The sequence below is a fragment of the Tachyglossus aculeatus genome, chromosome 22 (assembly GCF_015852505.1).
Source record: "Tachyglossus aculeatus isolate mTacAcu1 chromosome 22, mTacAcu1.pri, whole genome shotgun sequence".
NCBI lineage: Eukaryota > Metazoa > Chordata > Mammalia > Monotremata > Tachyglossidae > Tachyglossus > Tachyglossus aculeatus.
The window spans coordinates 30076900-30096891 of record NC_052087.1 but is presented as its reverse complement, the minus strand read 5'-3'; the positions used below and the strand labels follow the sequence as shown (position 1 = coordinate 30096891).

The following is a 19992-nucleotide window of genomic DNA, read 5'->3' as shown; positions in this document are numbered from 1 at the left end:
TATGTGCAAAGCACTATTCTAAGCGCTGGGGAGGATACAAGGTGATCAGGTTGTCCCACAGGGGGCTCACTGTCCTCATTCCCATTTTACAGATGAGGTTACTGAGGCCCAGAGAAGTTGTGACTCGCCCAAAGTCACACAGCTGACAATTGGCAGAGGCAGGATTTGAACCCACGGCCACCTGAGCCTGGAAGATGTTCTCAGCCCGTCCTGGGAGGGCTGCAGGTCCTGCTGCACGTTTGATGTCGGCTAGTTGGAGCTCGATGCTTGGCTCCGCTCCACGGAATTGAAAACACACCTGGTCTGTCCCGGGGGGCAGAGAACCCCGGCGGGACGCGCTTCTTGATTCCGGGGGGGAAACCAGTCAGCCAAAATTCAAAACGCAGATCTCAGATTGGCTCAGATCTTTCGCCTGCTGCTAACGTCACCCCAGAGGTCCCCGGCCCCCTGAGATGTCTGCGGTCCAAGAGAACGGGAGGAAATCCTCCTAGCCGAAGCAGAAACGCAGCTACGTGCTGGCCTCCTCCTCCCCATTTCACTCATTCATTCAGTCGCATTTATTGAGCGCCTACTGCGTGTCGAGCACTGTACTAAGCGTGGCAACGTATAGAGACGGTCCCTACCCAACAGCGGGCCGCGTCCCGGTCGTTACCTGGAGCGGCCCCCGCCCACCGGCTGAGGCTTCGACAGCCAAATCCACTCCCAGCTGTTAGGGACCCTCTGGGTGACCTAATAATAATAATAATAATAATGGCATTTGTTAAGCGCTTACTCTGTGCAGAGCACTGTTCTAAGCGCTGAAAGCAAAGTCTACCGTCCCCCTCTGCCGAATGAGGACGAGGCCGAGCCCCCACCTTCTTCGAGGACTTCCGTGCCCACCCACAAGATGGGATGCCGAAACACCGAGTCGGGCTTTATTTCCATAAATACGCAGCCGCGGGCCGGGACATCTGTGTTTCGGAGCCTTCCGGGATCGCCGGCTCCCGCCCTTGGTGGTCCGGCTCCGTTAGGCTTCCGGCTTCTTGTCTCCGGCCTCGAGTTTGGGCTGGTCGGCGGGCTGGCGGTAGGCAGGGAAGGCCTCCCAGGGGCTGTTCAGGTCAAACTTGCGGAACTCCTGGGCCAACTCCACCGGCTCCGCCACCACTCGCTTCACTTCGTCGTCGTAGCGCAACTGCGGGGAACAGAGGACGTGGCCTGCATCTGGGCCCCCCGGGCCGAGGGACCTCTGTGGCTAAAGGGAAGACCCCCCACTCCTCCTTGCTCCTCCCCCGTGCTCGTCCTGCCTTGGATTCCCCATAACCCCAGTCCAAAGCCGAGATGGCTCGGGCCAGGTTTCCACAAACTCCACAGTCGATTTTAACCACAGGTCTCTGTTCTCCATTATCTTGGGGCTGCTGGGTTCCCTGGGTGTTGTCTTTTAGGAACCGATCACCATCAATCGTATTTATTGAGCGCTTACTATGTGCAGAGCACTGTCCTAAGCGCTTGGGAAGTACAAACTGGCAACATATAGAGATAGTCCCTACCCAACAGTGGGCTCACAGTCTAAAAACCGATAAGGAGGAGAATGACCAAACCGACCAAAATATTGCGTTCTGGGGCCGAGGTGACCCTGTGGGATGAGAATCCCAGTCTTTATTTCCAAGTAACTGTCTGTCCTTTCCCTCAAGCTAAAAAAACCTCCTGAATAACAATACTAACAATACTAAACAGTTCATTCATTCAATCGTATTTACTGAGCGCTTACTGTGCGCAGAGCACTGTACTAAGCGCTTGGGAAGTACAAGTTGGCAACATATAGAGACGGACAGGGAAGGCAACACAGAGATTGGAGGAATGAGAAGCGTCAGGGTGGAGTGGGAGCTTTCCTTAGGAAAGAGAGCGAGGTTTATTTTCGGATCACGTCTATTCAGCTCTTGTCCCTTCCCCTGTAGTCCACAGCCCCCAATTCCAACCTCGCCCTACTTTTTTCAAGGACCTCATTACTTCCCGGCTAAAAATAATCAGAAAATCAAACCAAAATGATCAAGCGGTGCCTCGTCCATTCAAAAAGAACAGAAACTGAAACGCAATCATGCTGCTAAGAAAGCACCATAGGGTTGGATCTAAGGAAACAGCTTTATAATTGGTTTGGGTGACTTCGGGGGTTGATAATTTAACGTCTGATGAGTGGGTGTGATGATGTTTGATAACCAAAGATTTCTTCTAGTGGTCCCTTTAGAATTCTTGGCATCGGTATATGCACTGTAATGTAAAATACCCGCACTTTTTTCAAAATTCACTCTATCTCTATGTTTTTCAGGAAAACAGCCTAAAGGCATTACTTAAGAGATATTGAAAAATTTAGGCAGTACATTATCCTTTAATTCAGTTATTATATTAGTTCTTGGTCCATAAAAACCTGTTCTCAATTTTCCCAATCACATTTTTTCAAGTGATATTGTTATGTCTGGGAATTTTCCTTTAACACCATGTTTTTGTTGCTCCAATATCCAAGTGGAGGATAGAGAGATCAGAATAAAACCCAAGGGCTGATCTGATAAGGGGTAACATGTATATTCCAACTGGTCTGCACAATTTATCAAAGAAAAGAGTTAGAACTGAGAAAGAAATGGTGGTGTCAGGTGTTTACTACATTGAAAGCGCTGTGCTAAATGCCAGAGTAGAAACAAAATAATCTGATCGGTCGTAGTTCTTGCCCCAAAGTGAAATGAAATCCACCTTCTTGACTAAGGCCTTGCAGAAAAATCCAGACATGACTTTTCTCATTAATGGTACGTACTTATGACGTAAATGTGTTTGTCCAAATGAATGTTTTCACTCCACAGCTGGGAGACACAGTACTAGGGAACCCAGGCGCTATCTTCCGACCATCCCATCTTACCTCCTTCCCTTCCCCACAGCACCTGTATATATGTATATATGTTTGTACATATTTAATACTCTATTTACTTGTACATATCTATTCTATTTATTTTATTTTGTTAGTATGTTTGGTTTTGTTCTCTGTCTCCCCCTTCTAGACTGCGAGCCCGCTGTTGGGTAGGGACTGTCTCTATACGTTGCCAACTTGGACTTCCCAAGCGCTTAGTCCAGTGCTCTGCACACAGTAAGCGCTCAATAAATACGATTGATTGACAAGACGGGCCCGCCTAGACAGGACACCCTGTGGCGCGGGAAGAATCGGCTGTGCGATCGTGCGTGTGGCCTAGTGAACGGAGCACGGGACTGGGTTCTAATCCCGACTCGGCCACAGTGCCTACTGTGCGTCCTTGGGCAAGACATCTAACCTCTCTGTGCCTCAGGTATCTCACCTGTAAAATGGGGATCAAGACCGTGAGCCCCATGTGGGACGTGGACTGAGTCGAACCTTACTAGCTTGTACCTACGTCAATCTGGTCCATAATAAGCGCTTAACAAATACCATTAAAAAAAAAAAAAACCACTTATCAGGATGCAAGTCTCCCTTAACACAGGAATCTCCAGGAACGTAAGCCCTCCAGCGTCAGCGAGAACCAAGCATCTTCTTATAATGATAATAACAGCAGTTGTGGTGTTTGTTAAACACTTACTATCCGCCATGCACTGAGAGAGACACACTATAACCGGGTCGGATACAGAACCTATCCTACACGTGACTCACTCTCTATGCTCACTGGGGACCAGCTGTGTGACCTTGGGCAAGTCACTTCACTTCTCCGTGCCTCAGTTCCCTCGTCTGTATAATGGAGTTTAGACTGTGAGCCCCCTGCGGGACAACCTGATCACCTTGTAATCTTCCCAGCGCTTAGAACGGTGCTTTGCCCACAGTAAGCGTTTAATAAATGCCATCGTCATTATTATTATTATTATTACCGACTCCATTTTATGGTAATCTCCAGGCCCCGAGTACAGTGCCCTGCACGCAGTAAGCGCTCGGCAGATACCACTGATCGATTATGAATAGGTGGGAGACCAGGTATCGAATCCCTGAGGAAATTGAGGGCCAGAGAAGTGAAATGACTTGCCCACGGTCACGCGGGCCCGACTCTTTTCGCTAGGCCGCACGGCTCTTTTCACTAGGCCAAAACATTGGGATGAACCTGTGGCCCCAGAGCCCCGTCTGCCCAACCGAACGACGGCGGGCAGGGTTTGGGCAGCACCCAGGCTCGGCACCACCAAGACCCGGAGAGGGGCCGCGGGCCGGGGCACCCATCACCCTACCTCCACGTAGCCAGAGAGGGGGAAGTCCTTCCGGAAAGGGTGGCCCTCAAACCCGTAGTCGGTCAGAATCCGCCTCAGATCCGGGTGGTTGAAAAAGAAGACTCCAAACATGTCCCAGATCTGGAAAGGAGGGCAGAGAGAGAGCCGGGTGGCCGGGCCCAGCTCCGGACTCCGCGAGGCGGCCTCCTTTCCGCTCTGCCGCCTCCCTCCCCACCGGAGGCTCGACAACGGGACCCCCGGGGGGGGGGGGGTCGGGAACTCACCTCCCGCTCGTACCAGTTGGCGGCCTTGTGCACGGCGACGGAAGATTCAATCGGAGTCAACTCGTCCGTATACGTCTTCACCCGGACCCGAGAGTTGAAGCGAAGGGACAGGAGATTGTAGACAATCTAAAGGGAGGGAACAGATGGCGCTTGGATCGACGCCGCTGGCCAGCCTCGACGGAATCAAACTACGACGAGCCGCCCCGTGGGACAACCGATCACCGGGCAACCTCCCCAGCGCTTAGAACAGTGCTTTGCACATAGTAACCGCTTAATAAATGCCATTATTATTATTATTACAATAGGGACTTGGGGAGAGGAGCGACGCCGGGAGGAACAGAGCTGATGAAGACGTGCAGGGGGACCCCTCTGGCACACAGGGGCCAACTGAAGACTGAAATCCAGAGGAAGAGCGGTGTGTAACCACAGGTACGATCTGGAAACTGGATTTTTCATCGGTACGTTACTGGTCTTCTCTTTAGGGCCTAATTAGTTGTGTTCAGAAAACGCTGTGTTTTGTCGTGTTCTGCTCTGTTGTCTGCCTCCCCCTTCTAGACTGTGAGCCCGTTGCTGGGTAGGCACCGTCTATGTTGCTGGCTTGTATCATCAATCGTATTTATTGAGCGCTTACTGTGTGCAGAGCACTGTACTAAGCGCCTGGGAAGTACAAATTGGCAACATCTAGAGACAGTCCCTACCCAACAGTGGGCTCACAGTCTCAAAGGGGGAGACAGAGAACAAAACCAAACATACTAACAAAATAGAATAGATATGTACAAGTAAAATAAATAAACAGGGTAATAACTATGTACAAACATATATACATATATACAGGTGCTGTGGGGAAGGGAAGGAGGTAAGATGGGGGGATGGAGAGGAGGATGAGGGGGAGAGGAAGGAAGGGGCTCAGTGTGGGAAGGCCTCCTGGAGGAGGTGAGCTCTCAGTAGGGCCTTGAAGGGAGGAAGAGAGTGAGCTTGGCGGATGGGCAGAGGGAGGGCATTCCAGGCCCGGGGGATGACGTACTTCCCAAGCGCTTAGTATAGTGCTCTGCACACAGTAAGCGCTCAATAAATACAATTGGAGCCCGGACTGGGAAGAAGACGGATCGACGTGCCCTCTGGAACTGAGGCTCAAAGCCTTGGGCTCAGCGGAGGAGGGAGGGCCGAACGGTTCGAAAGACGGATCCGGTAGGAGAATAAGTGGCAGATCGTGCCCGTTCCGGTTGGAATTATTTTAAAAGCGGATGATTATATTGAGTGGGGTTGTTTTTTTCACGTTGCCTGGGCTGGGCCGCCCAAACCAGTCCCGAGGCAGCGTGCCAGGCGGGCAGCCGGCCACGGCAGCACTGCCGACTCCTGCTGTGGGCCGCCGTGGCTCGGAGCGGGGACGGAGAAAGCCGGCCCACGCCCCGGCCGCTTCCGCTCTTTCGGCCGGCCGGACGCGACCCGGCACGGGGACCTTTCACTCGTTTGTATTTACTGAGTGCTTTCTGTGTTCAGAGCTCCGTACTGAGCGCTCGGAAGAGTACAGTATAAAATAGACACACTTCCAGCCCACAGTGAGCTTACGGAGAAGCAGTGTGGCTCAGTGGAAAGAGCCCGGGCTTTGGAGTCAGAGGTCAGGGGTTCAAATCCCGGCTCCGCCAACTGTCAGCTGGGTGACTTTGGGCAAGTCATCATCATCATCATCAATCGTATTTATTGAGCGCTTACTGTGTGCAGAGCACTGTACTAAGCGCTTGGGAAGTACAAGCTGGCAACATCTAGAGACAGTTCCTACCCAACAGTGGGCTCACAGTCTAAAAGGGGGAGACAGAGGAAAAAAAACCAAACATACTAACAAAATAAGACATCTGTAAAAATGGGGATTAAATCTGTGAGCCCCCCGTGGGACAACCCGATGACCTTGCAACCTCCCCAGCGCTTAGAACAGTACTTTGTACATAGTAAGTGCTTAACAAACACCATTATTATTATTACAGTCTAGAGATCTAGGGACCTGTGAGATTCCCCTCCCGCACACACCGGCTGCTACAGTTTGAAATGCCTCATCCCTCCTGTCCCCCACATAACGCCCGGTCTTGTCGGATCAGCCAAGGTTTCAAAGTTGCCTCAATCAATCAATCGTATTTATTGAGCGCTTACTGTATGCAGAGCACTGTACTAAGCGCTTGGGAAGTACAAGATGGCAACGTATAGAGACGGTCTCTACCCAATAGTGGGCTCACAGTCTAAAAGGGGGAGACGGAGCACAAAACCGGACATACTAACAAAATAAAATAAATAGAATAGATAGGTACAAGTAAAATAAATACATAAATACACACATAAATAAATAAATAAATAAATAGAGTAATAAATATGTACAGGCATATATATATATGTGTGTGTGTGTGTATATATATGTGTATATATATGTATATATATGTGTATATATATACACACATATATACATATATATGTATATATGTGTGTGTATATATATATGTGTGTGTGTATATATACATATATGTGTGTGTGTGTATATATATGTATGTATGTGTATATATATATATATATGTATGTATGTATGTGTATATATATATATATATATATATATATATATATATATATATATATATATATATATATATATATACAGCCTCAGCCCTCCCCACTGTTCCAGTGGGAGCCAATCTTTACTTTCCCCCTGTTTGGGACACTCTAGGGCTCCCAAACCGCAGCCCTGGCCGCCCTCTCCCCAGCAGAGTCAAAATAATAACGGTCGTATTCGTCAAAATGCTTTGTTACAGAAGCGGCACGGAGAGGAGCAGCCCGGCCGAGTGGAAGGAGCCACCCGGGAGCCGGAGGACCTGGGTTCTAATCCCATCTCCGCCGCTTGTCTGCTGTGTGGCCTCGGGTAAGTCACTTCATTTCTCTGGGCCCCAGTTAGCTCACCTGTAAAACGGGGATTGAGATCGGGAGCCCCACTTGGGACTGCGACTGCGTCCAACTTGACTTGCTTGTATCCACCCCAGCGCTTAGTACAGTGCCTGGCACACAGTAAGTGCTTAACAGACCCCATCATTATTAGGATTATTACGGGGCGTACCGCACTTGGGCTCCATTACCCGCCAGCTTCGACAACAATTCACAACAAGTAAAATAAATACATAAATACACACATACATAAATACACACATAAATAAATAAATAAATAAATAAATAGAGTAATGAATATGTACAGGCATATATATATATATATATACAGCCTCAGCCCTCGGCTTTGGGTCGGCTTTGAGTCGGCTTTGGGTAGTAAAACTCCATGACGCTGGGCAGCTCGGGTAAGCGAATCCCCTCAGGGTAGCTGACGGCAGTCAGCCCGTTTGGGACTCCAGTCAGTTCTTCTGGTACACAAAAGTGGTGTTTTGGACAGCCCTGATGTTAAGGACTTCACCCTGTATACAGAACTCAATCCTCGACTAATCAGGCCCTTTCGGTCATTTAATTTAATTGCATTTATTGAGCACGCTTGCTGTGTGCACAGCACTGTACTAACCGCTTGGAAAGAGCAACAAAGAGAGACGATCCCTGCCCACATGAGGTTTACGGTCTAGAAGGGAGGGGACAGACATCAAAACAAGTAAACAGGCATCAATATAAACAAACAGAATTATAGATACATACATATATACGTAAATGCGGTCAACTGTTACTTCCAACATGACGCTGAGCACTATCCGGACAGGTGTGGATGTGTCGGGAGACTATTCCCTAAATCCCCAACTGAGCCCTAACCATTGTGTGGAGTTCAAAAAGCACATTATAAGAGATCTGACTGTACTTAAAGCACATTATAAGAGATCTGACTGTACTTTTCCATCAGCCACTGAACAGGGATCCTGTCTGCCACAAAAGAAATCCCGTAGACACCAAAGCCCCTGCTGCTGACACCCAGAAAACAACGTCACCCCCACCGTTTCAAGGGAGAAGCAACGTGGCCTAGTGGAAAGAGCATGAGCCCGGGAGTTAGAAGACCTGGGTTCTAATCCTGCCTCGGTATGACTGTGGGCAAGCCACTTAACTTCTCCATGCCTCATCTCTCCTGTTCTACCTCCTGCTTAGACTGTGAGTCCCAATTACAACCTAATTCACTTGTATTTAGCCCAGAGCTTAAAACAGTGTTTGATTGCTAACAGATACCATAAAAAAGAAAGCTGCCTTTACCGACGAGGCACCGAGACGATGCGGCAGCAGATGCGTTTCCATTAGAAGGATTTGAACAATGGAAATTTTCACTCAGACCCTTCACAGTTATCCCGCCCCCACTCCAAAAACCCTTTCCCTTTCCAGGATATCCCAAGCGCTCCTCCTACCTCAAAGCGGTTCTGCCGGGTTGGGACGTCGACTGCCGTCAAATCAGCCAGGGATTTGAACTGGGCGTTCATGTGGTTCTTAAGGAAGGTCAGCACGGGGATCACTCCATCGGGATGGATACAGATTTCCAACTCATTGAAGCAAGACACCTGGGGGCAAAACGGGAAGAGAGAGATCGCGAAGGGGGTTTCAATTCGAGTACCCCCATCTGGGTCGGACGGTTCGGCCGCGGTTCGAGAAAAGGGAGGTTTTGGAACCATTTCCACTTGGATCTCCGAGCTGACGTGGCTTACGCTTCTTCCCGGCACCGGCCAAACGCTCGGGGCCAGTGACCGCCAACGAGAGCAGCTCCAGAGTCGGGGGGAACGAACGGGAGGGAGGCCCACGGCACTGATCCCACCCCCGAGGCCGTCCTGACACCTTGATGTCCACGCGCCACCCGATCGTCAAAGGTACCGATAAATCCTGTACTTATATTAATGTCTGCCCCCTCCTCTAGACTGTAGGCTCGTTGTGGGCAGGGAACGTGTCTACCGATTTCGTTGTACTGTACAAGTGCTCAGTATAATGCTCTGCCCACAGTAAGTGCTCAATAAATACCATCGATGATGATGATAACGATCACCGCAGGCTTCTCTGCCCTCCCTTCCCTTTCACTTCTCCTAACTGCCAGCCTTGAAGTTCACAGAAGTAAACGATTCCTGCATTCAGAGCCTCCTGGTTCACTCATTCAATTGTATTTATTGAGCGCTTACTGTGTGCAGAGCACTGTACTAAGTGCTTGGGAAGTAAAAGTTGGCAACATATAGAGACGGTCCCTACCCGACAGTGGGCTCAGTTAGGAGATGAGTAGAGACCGGCTAGTGACTGAGGGAGCCAAACGTTACCTCAGAGTAGCCCTTGTCAATCAGGAGACCCACAGAAGACAAAAATAGCCCACACCATGCTATAATGATGATGATGGCATTTATAAAGCGCTTACTATGTGCAAAGCACTGTTCTAAGCGCTGCCAATCACCCTTTCCTACAGCTGAATATGAAGTCGCTCCTGTCTGCAGTGTTTAGGAACGGGCCAGATCCAATAAGCTTCTTTTTACTTTTTTTCCCCACACGACCAGGCGGTTTTAATAATAATAATAATAATGGCATTTATTAAGCGTTTACTATGTGCAAAGCACTGTCCTAAGCGCTGCCAATCACCCTTTCCTACAACTGAATATGAAGTCGCTCCTGTCCGCAGTGTTTAGGAATGGGCCAGATCCAATAAGCTTCTTTTTACTTTCTTTCCCCACACGGCCAGGTGGTTTTAATAATAATAATAATAATAATAATGGCATTTATTAAGCGTTTACTATGTGCAAATCACTGTTCTAAGCGCTGCCAATCACCCTTTCCTACAGCTAAATATGAAGTCGCTCCTGTCTGCAGTGTTTAGGAACAGGCCAGATCCAATAAGCTTCTTTTTACTTTCTTTCCCCACACGGCCAGGCGGTTTTAATAATAATAATAATAATAATAATAATAATAATAATAATAATAATAACAATAACAATAATAATGGCATTTATTAAGAGCTTACTATGTGCAAAGCACTGTTCTAAGCGCTGCCAATCACCCTTTCCTACAGCTGACTATGAAGTCGCTCCTGTCTGCAGTGTTTAGGAACGGGCCAGATCCAATAAGCTTCTTTTTACTTTCTTTCCCCACACGGCCAGGCGGTTTTAATAATAATAATAATAATAATAATAAAAATAATAATGGCATTTATTAAGCGCTTACTATGTGCAAAGCACTGTTCTAAGCGCTGCCAATCACCCTTTCCTACAGCTGACTATGAAGTCGCTCCTGTCCGCAGTGTTTAGGAACGGGCCAGATCATCATCATCATCATCGATCGTATTTACTGAGCGCTTACTGTGTGCAGAGCACTGTACTAAGCGCTTGGGAAGTACAAGTTGGCTACAGATCCAGATCTGTTGCCAGATCCAATAAGCTTCTTTTTCCTTTCTTTCCCCACACGGCCAGGCGGTTTTCTCCTGAGGTTAACTCAGCTGACGAAAAGACGGCTTTCCTCCGGCCCCCGGACCCAAAGGGTCGCCTCCCTCCTCGGCCCCTCGGCCTCACCTGGACTTGCTGGACGTATTTCGGGAGAATCTCGGCCACGTACTCGCCGAAGGCCGAGAGCTGCTTGTGGACTACGCCATCCTGGGACCGGACGGTAGCTGGGAAGGGAAACAGAGGCTTCTCAGAGTAGAGACACAGCGAGAGGCAAGACGGAAGACCCGTTGGACGCATTTTCCACTGGCTTCGACCGATAGTTCAGGCCCTTTTTTTAAAAAAAATGGTATTTGTTAAGTGACAAGCACTGTACTAAGTGCAGCGGTGGATACACGCTAATCAGGTTGGACACAGTTCAATAATAATAATAATAATGGCGTTTATTAGGCGCTTACTATGTGCAAAGGCCCTACTGAGAGCTCACCTCCTCCTGGAGGCCTTCCCTTCCTTCCTCTCCCCCATCTCCCCACCTTACCTCCTTCCCTTCCCCACAGCACCTGTATATATGTTTGTACATATTTGTTACTCTATTTATTTATTTTACTTGTACATATCTATCCTATTTATTTTATTTTGTTAGTACGTTTGGTTTTGTTCTCCGTCTCCCCCTTCTAGACTGTGAGCCCACTGTTGGGTCGGGACTGTCTCTATATGTTGCCAATTTGTACTACCCAAGCGCTTAGTCCAGTGCTCTGCACGTAGTAAGCGCTCAATAAATACGATTGATGATGATGATGATGATGCAAAGCACTGTTCTAAGCGCTGGGGGGGATCCAAGGTCAGGAGGCTGTCCCACGTGGGGCTCACAGTCTTCATCCCCATTTTCCAGATGAGGGAAGTGAGGCACAGAGAAGGGAAGTGACTTGCCCAAAGTCACACAGCTGACAAGTGGCGGGGCCGGGATTTGAACCCATGACCTCTGACTCCAAAGCCCGGGCTTTTTTTTCCACTGTGCCACAGGGGACTCACAGTCTTAATCTCCTTTTAGCGAAGAACCTTTTTTTGAAGATTTCCCAGAGTCCGACAGATTGTAAACTCCTCGGGGACAGGGATCCTGTCTTGTCAACTCTACGGTACGGTGCTCAGCACACCGTGAGTGCTCAATAAATACCACCAATTGACCAGCTACACCCATTAAGTGGGGGCTCGTCAGAGGCAGAGAAGCAGCGTGGCTCAGTGGCAAGAGCCCGGGCTTTGGAGTCAGAGGTCGTGGGTTCAAATCCCGGCTCCGCCACTTGCCAGTTGCGTGACTCTGGGCGGGTCGCTTCACTTCTCCGTGCCTCAGTGACCACATCTGTAAAATGGGGATGGAGACTGTGAGCCCCCCGTGGGACAACCTGATCACCTTGTAACCTCCCCAGCGCTTAGAACGGTGCTTTGCACGTAGTAAGCGCTGAATAAATGCCATTAAAAAAAAAAAAAAAAAAAAAAAAAAGAGCCCGGGCTTTGGAGTCAGAGGTCGTGGGTTCAAATCCCGGCTCCGCCACTTGCCAGTTGTGTGACTTTGGGCAGGTCGCTTCACTTCTCCGTGCCTCAGTGACCTCATCTGTAAAATGGGGATGGAGACGGTGAGCCCCCCGTGGGACAACCTGATCACCTTGTAACCTCCCCAGCGCTTAGAACAGTGCTTGGCACCTAGTAAGCGCTTATTAAATGCCATCATTATTATTATTATCCCCTTTATTATTACTATTATTAAGGAATAATAATAATTTCGGCATTTGTTAAGCGCAAATGGGGATGGAGACTGTGAGCCCCCCGTGGGACAACCTGATCACCTTGTAACCTCCCCAGCGCTTAGAACAGTGCTTGGCACCTAGTAAGCGCTTATTAAATGCCATCATTATTATTATTATCCCCATTATTATTACTATTATTAAGGAATAATAATAATTTCGGCATTTGTTAGGCGCTTACTATTTGTCTGAAACCGTACTAAGCGCTGGGGTAGATACAAGCAAATCAGGTTGGACACAGTCCCCTGTCCCAGGTGGGGATCGCGGTCTCAAATCCCATTTTACAGATCAGGGTACTGAGGCCCAGAGAAGTAAAGTGACTTGCCCAAGGTCACACAGCAGACATGGAGCGGGGCTGGGATTAGAACCCATGACCTTCCGGCTCTCAGGCCTGTGCTCTAACCACTAGGCCATGGCAAGCTGCTTAGTAGGATGGGAGGTGGTAGTGCTCTCTCTCAAGAGCCCGGGCTTGGGAGTCAGAGGTCGTGGGTTCTAATCCCGGCTCGGCCACTTGACTGCCGTGTGACCTTGGGCAAGCCGCCTAACTTCTCTCTGCCTCGGTAACTTCGTCTGTAAAATGGGGATTGAGACGATGAGCCCCATGTCGGACGGGGACTGTGTCCAACCTGATTATCTTGTATCTACCCCAGTGCCCAGAACAGCACCTAGTAAGCGCTTAACAAATACCATATTAATTATTATTTTTATTTCTATTTCCTGGAAGCCCCAACGGCACGGTTCAGTGGAAGGAGCCCGGGCTTTGGAGTCAGAGGTCATGGGTTCAAATCCCGGCTCTGCCAACTGTCAGCTGGGTGACTTTTGGGCAGGTCACTTCACGTCTCTGGGCCTCGGTGACCTCATCTGTCAAATGGGGATTAAAACTGTGAGCCCCCCCCCCGGGACGAGCTGATCACCTTGTAGCTTCCCCGGCGCTTGGAACAGTGCTTTGCACATAGTAAGCGCTTAACAAATACCATTATTATTATTATGTCTATTTCCTGGAAGCCCCAACGGCGCGGCTCAGTGGAAGGAGCCCGGGCTTTGGAGTCAGAGGTCATGGGTTCAAATCCCGGCTCTGCCAACTGTCAGCTGGGTGACTTTTGGGCAGGTCACTTCACGTCTCTGGGCCTCGGTGACCTCATCTGTCAAATGGGGATTAAAACTGTGAGCCCCCCCCTGGGACGAGCTGATCACCTTGTAGCCTCCCCGGCGCTTAGAACAGTGCTTTGCACATAGTAAGCGCTTAACAAATACCATTATTATTATTATGTCTATTTCCTGGAAGCCCCAACGGCGCGGCTCAGTGGAAGGAGCCCGGGCTTTGGAGTCAGAGGTCATGGGTTCAAATCCCGGCTCTGCCAACTGTCAGCTGGGTGACTTCTGGGCAGGTCACTTCACGTCTCTGGGCATCAGTCACCTCATCTGTCAAATGGGGATTAAAACTGTGAGCCCCCCCCCCGGGACGAGCTGATCACCTTGTAGCCTCCCCGGCGCTTAGAACAGTGCTTTGCACATAGTAAGCGCTTAACAAATACCATTATTATTATTATGTCTATTTCCTGGAAGCCCCAACGGCGCGGCTCAGTGGAAGGAGCCCGGGCTTTGGAGTCAGAGGTCATGGGTTCAAATCCCGGCTCTGCCAACTGTCAGCTGGGTGACTTTTGGGCAGGTCACTTCACGTCTCTGGGCCTCGGTGACCTCATCTGTCAAATGGGGATTAAAACTGTGAGCCCCCCCGGGACGAGCTGATCACCTTGTAGCCTCCCCGGCGCTTAGAACAGTGCTTTGCACATAGTAAGCGCTTAACAAATACCATTATTATTATTATTATGATGATGATGATGATGATGATGATGATGACCGCCCCGCCTCAGGATTCCTGGTTCAAGGCTGGGAATGATTCTACTTGATCCAAGGATGGATAACTGTCGGATCCTCACTGCCCGGGGCCGAGGGAGGGTGGGGAGGGCTATGAGAAGGACGGAAGGCCGGACGGCCGGACAGACGGCCGGACTCACGCCTCTTGTCGGCCGCAGAGGTCATCCCCCGGGTGGACAGCAGCACGGCACCTGCAGGAAGACATCGAGGGCTATAATTCTATTTATTTATATTAACGTCTGTTTATTTGTATTGAGGACTGTCTTCCCCGTCTCCCCTCTAGACTGTGAGCCCGAGCTTGGGAGTCAGAGGTCATACATGTATATATATATATATATATACACATATATATATGTGTGTGTGTGTGTGTGTGTGTGTGTGTATGTGTGTGTGTGTGTGTGTGTGTGTATACTCCCCCTCTACTTCCCCTCTTCCCCCCCTCCATCCCCCCGCCTTACCTCCTTCCCTTTATTTATTATTTATTTCATTATTTATTTATTTATTTGCTATTCTATTTATTTTATTATTCTATTCGTTTTATTATTCTATTGATTTTATTTTGCTATCTGCGATCCCCACGTGGGACAGGGGACTGTGTTCAACCCGATTTGCTTGTATCTACCCCAGCGCTTAGTACGGTTCCCGACAAATAGTAAGCGCTTAACCAATGCCGAAATTATTATTATTATTATTATTATTATTATTATCCCTGAATAATAATAGTAATGGGGATAATAATAATAATAATGATGGCATCCCTTAGTAATAATAATAATAATAATAATAATGGGGATAATAATAATGATGGCATTTATTAAGGTTTTGTTCTGTCTCCCCCTTTTAGACTGTGAGCCCACCGTTGGGTAGGGCCTGTCTCTATGTGTTGCCAACTTGGACTTCCCAAGCGCTTAGTACAGTGCTGTGCACACAGTAAGTGCTCAAAAAATACGGTTGATTGATTGATTCCCTTCCCCAAAGCACCTGTATATATGTATATATGTTTGTACATATTTATTACTCTATTTATTTTACTTGTACATATTCTATTTATTTTATTTTGTTAATATGTTCTGTTTTGTTCTCTGTCTCCCCCTTCTAGACTGTGAGCCCACTGTTGGGTAGGGACCGTCTCTATATGTTGCCAACTTGTACTTCCCAAGCGCTTAGTACAGTGCTCTGCACACAGTAAGCGCTCAATAAATACGATTGAATGAATGAATGAATAATAATAATGATAGGTTTTATTAAGCGCTTACTATGTGCAAAGCACTGTTCTAAGCGCTGGGGAGGTTACAAGTGATCAGGTTGCCCCCCGGGGGGCTCACAGTCTTAATCCCCATTTTCCAGATGAGGGAACTGAGGCCCAGAGAAGTGAAGTGACTTGCCCAAAGTCACACAGCTGACCGTTGGCGGAGCCGGAATTTGAACCCATGACCTCTGACTCCAAAGCCCGGGATCTTTTCCACTGAGCCACGCTGCTTCTCTGAATGAATGAATGAATGGGTTCTAATCCTGGCTCCGCCTGCTGTGTGACCTCGGACAAGCCACTTAACTTCTCTGGGTCACAGTGCCGACATTTGTAAAATGGGGATTAAAACTGTGAGCCCCCCCCATGGGGCAATCTAATTACCTTGTATTTTCCCCAGCGCTTAGAACAGTGCTTGGCACAGAGTAAGCACTTAACGGATACCGTCATTTTTATTATTAAATACAGAGCCCGGGCTTGGGAGTGAGAGGCTGTGGGTTCTAATCCCGGCTCTGCCGCTTGTCAGCTGGGTGACCTTGGGACAGTCACTTCACTTCTCTGGGCCTCAGTGTCCTCGTCTGTAATATGGGGATGAAGACTGTGAGCCCCACGGGGGACAACCTGGTCACCCTGTGTCTACTCCAGCGTTCAGAACAGTGCTTGGCACAGGGTAAGAGCTGAACAAATACCACAATTATCATTATTGTTATTAAATATGAATGAGTGAATGAATGAATGGAGAGAGGCGGCAGCTTGAGGAGAATAATAATAATAATAATAATAATAATAATGTTGGTATTTGTTAAGCGCCTACTCTGTTCCAAGCACTGTTCTAAGCGCTGGGGCGGATGCAAGATGATCAGGTTGTCCCACAGGGGGCTCCCAGTCTTCATCCCCATTTTACAGATGGGCTAACTGAGGCCCAGAGAATAATAATAATAATAATAATAACATGTCAAGAACTGTTCTAAGCGCTGGGGGAGATACAAGGCGATCAGGTTGTCCCCCGTGGGGCTCCCAGTCTTCATCCCCATGTTACAGATGAGGTCACTGAGGCCCAGAGAATAATGATAATAGTAATAATGTTGGTATTTGTTAAGCGCTTACTGCGTGCCAGGCACTGTTCTAAGCGCTGGGGCGGATGCAAGATGATCAGGTTGTCCCACGGGGGGCTCACAGTCTTCATCCCCATTTTACAGATGGGGTAACTGAGGCCCAGAGAATAATAATAATAATAATAATAATAATAATGTTGGTATTTGTTAAGCACATACTATGTGTCAAGCACTGTTCTAAGCGCTGGGGGAGATGCAAGGTCATCAGGTTGTCCCCCGTGGGGCTCCCAGTCTTCATCCCCATGTTACAGATGAGGTCACTGAGGCCCAGAGAATAATGATAATACTAATAATGTTGGTATTTGTTAAGCGCTTACTCTGTGCCAGGCACTGTTCTAAGTGCTGGGGCGGATGCAAGATGATCAGGTTGTCCCACGGGGGGCTCCCAGTCTTCATCCCCATTTTACAGATGGGGTAACTGAGGCCCAGAGAATAACAATAATAATGCTGGTATTTGTTAAGCGCATACTATGTGCTAAGCGCTGGGGGAGATACAAGGTCATCGGGTTGTCCCCCGTGGGGCTCCCAGTCTTCATCCCCATGTTACAGATGAGGTCACTGAGGCCCAGAGAATAATGATAATAATAATAATAATGTTGGTATTTGTTAAGCGCTTACTGTGTGCCAAGCACTGTTCTTAGCGCCGGGGCGGGATACGGGGTGATGAGGTTGTCCCCCGTGGGGCTCCCAGTCTTCATCCAGCGTGGCTCAGTGGAGAGAGCCCGGGCTTTGGAGTCGGAGGTCATGGGTTCAAATCCCGGCTCCGCCACTTGGCTGCTGTGTGACTTTGGTCAAGTCACTTCACTTCTCTGTGCCTCGGTTCCCTCATCTGTCAAATGGGGGATTCATTCATTCGTTCAATCGTATTTATTGCGCGCTTACTGTGTGCAGAGCACTGGACTAAGCGCTTGGGAAGTACAAAAGTCGGCAACATCTAGAGACGGTCCCTACCCCAAAGCGGGCTCACAGTCTAGAAGGGGGGGGGGGGGATGACGACTGTGAGCCCCCCGTGGGACAACCTGATCACCTTGTAACCTCCCCAGCGCTTAGAACGGTGCTTGGCACATAGTAAGCGCTCCACAAATGCCTTTGTTATTATTATTATTATTTGCTTATCCCCATGTCCCAGCTGAGGTCACTGAGGCCCGGAGAAGGGAAGTGACTTGCCCAAGGTCACCCAGGTGACGTGTGAGGGAGGTGGGGTTCGACGCCACGGGCGGTGACGAGGCCCCCGGTCCCCTGACATTCATTCATTCATTCAGTCAGTCGTCTTTATTGAGCACTTCCCGCCGACAGAGCACTGTACTAAGCGCTTGGGAAGTCCAAGTTGGCAACATCTAGAGACGGTCCCTACCCAACAGCGGGCTCACAGTCTAGAAGGGGGAGACAGACGACAAAACAACACGTTAACAAAATAAAATAAATGGAATAAACATGTACAAGTAAAAGAGAATAATAAATCTGTACAAATACACATATATATATACGCACGTATATATACACTATATACACATACGCATAAATATGAATATATGTGTGTATATGTACACATGCACATATACGGATATATATGCAAACAAATAAAATAGAATACGTACAAGAGTAATAAATCTGTACAAATACGTATATACACATACACACATATATACACTATGTATACATACGTATAAATATGAATATATATGTGCGTATATGTACACACGCACACATACGAATATATGTGTGCACACAAAATAGAATACGTACAAGAGAGTAATAAATCTGTACAAATACACACATATACACACACACACACATATATATACACTATATATACATACGTATAAATATGAATATATGTGTGTGTATACGTACACGTGCACATATACGAATATATGTGCAAACAAATAAAATAGAATACGTACAAGTAAAAGAGGGTAAGAAATCTGTACAAACACGTATATATACATACACACACATACATACACTATGTATACATATAAATATGAATATATATGTGTGTATATGTACACACGCACACATACGAATATATGTGCGTACACAAATAAAATAGAATACGTACAAGAGAGTAATAAATCTGTACAAATACACATATATATACACACACACACATATATACACTATATATACATACGTATAAATGTGCAAACAGAATACGTACAAGTAAAAGAGAGTAATAAATCTGTACAAATACGCATATATACATACACACACATACATACACTATGTATACATACGTATAAATATGAATATATGTGCGTATATGTACACACGCACACATACGAATATATGTGTGTACACAAATAGAATACGTACAAGAGAGTAATAAATCTGTACAAATACACATATATATATATACACACACACACATATATACACTATATATACATACGTATAAATGTGCAAACAGAATACGTACAAGTAAAAGAGAGTAATAAATCTGTACAAATACGCATATATACATACACACACATACATACACTATGTATACATACGTATAAACATGAATATATGTGTGTATATGTACACACGCACACATACGAATATATGTGTGTACACAAATGAAATAGAATACATACAAGAGTAATAAATCTGCACAAGTACATACACACATCTATACGTATATATATGAATATGTGTATATGTACACACGCATCTATATGAATATGTGTGTATATGCACACATACGCACACACGTATATATATATATGTATATTTAGGTGTTGTGGGGAGGGGAAGGAGGTAAGGCGGGGGGCTTGGGAGCCAGAGGTCATGGGTTCAAATCCCGACTCCGCCAACTGCCGTCAGCTGGGTGACTCTGGGCAAGTGACGTCACTTCTCTGGGCCTCAGTTCCCTCATCTGGAAAATGGGGATGAAGACTGGGAGCCCCACATGGGACAAAACCCGATCACCTTGTCACCTCCCCAGCGCTTAGAACAGTGCTTGGCACATAGTAAGCGCTTAATACATGCCGTTATTATTATTATTATTAATTATTATTATTCTGGGGCGGAGGGGCCTGAGTGTTGAGGTGTGAGCTCACCGCGGGCCCGAGCGCCCAGGAAGGCCCGCAAACCCGCCGCCGCCGCCATCTTCCCTCCTCCCTGAGGCGGCCGGCAGGGGGCGCAGCGGAGGGG

The 19992-nt window shown here is 47.7% G+C and overlaps 1 protein-coding gene across 1 annotated transcript; it reads right to left on the bottom strand.

Moving 5' to 3' along the window:
* Positions 1-892: 892 nt before the first annotated feature.
* Positions 893-19971, bottom strand: NDUFS3 (NADH:ubiquinone oxidoreductase core subunit S3). Its single transcript, XM_038765149.1, has 7 exons — positions 19899-19971; positions 14634-14684; positions 10946-11043; positions 8822-8971; positions 4467-4592; positions 4204-4323; positions 893-1171 (listed from the first exon to the last, which is right to left on the bottom strand). Exons 1-7 carry the CDS (start codon positions 19945-19947, stop codon positions 1007-1009), a joined length of 759 nt encoding a protein of 252 aa, XP_038621077.1. The 5' UTR covers positions 19948-19971; the 3' UTR covers positions 893-1006.
* Between the last annotated feature and the right edge of the window lie 21 nt (positions 19972-19992).

Bases quoted from the DNA above. Each gene is read 5' to 3' on its own strand.
- NDUFS3 (XM_038765149.1), bottom strand. From the start codon at position 19,947: ATGGCGGCGGCGGCGGGTTTGCGGGCCTTCCTGGGCGCTCGGGCCCGC. The intron at 8,972-10,945 runs GTGAGGCCGAGG...TTTTGCCCCCAG, and splicing joins AATACGTCCAGCAAGTCCAG to GTGTCTTGCTTCAATGAGTT. The intron at 4,324-4,466 runs GTGAGTTCCCGA...CCTCCTTTCCAG, and splicing joins CCAACTGGTACGAGCGGGAG to ATCTGGGACATGTTTGGAGT.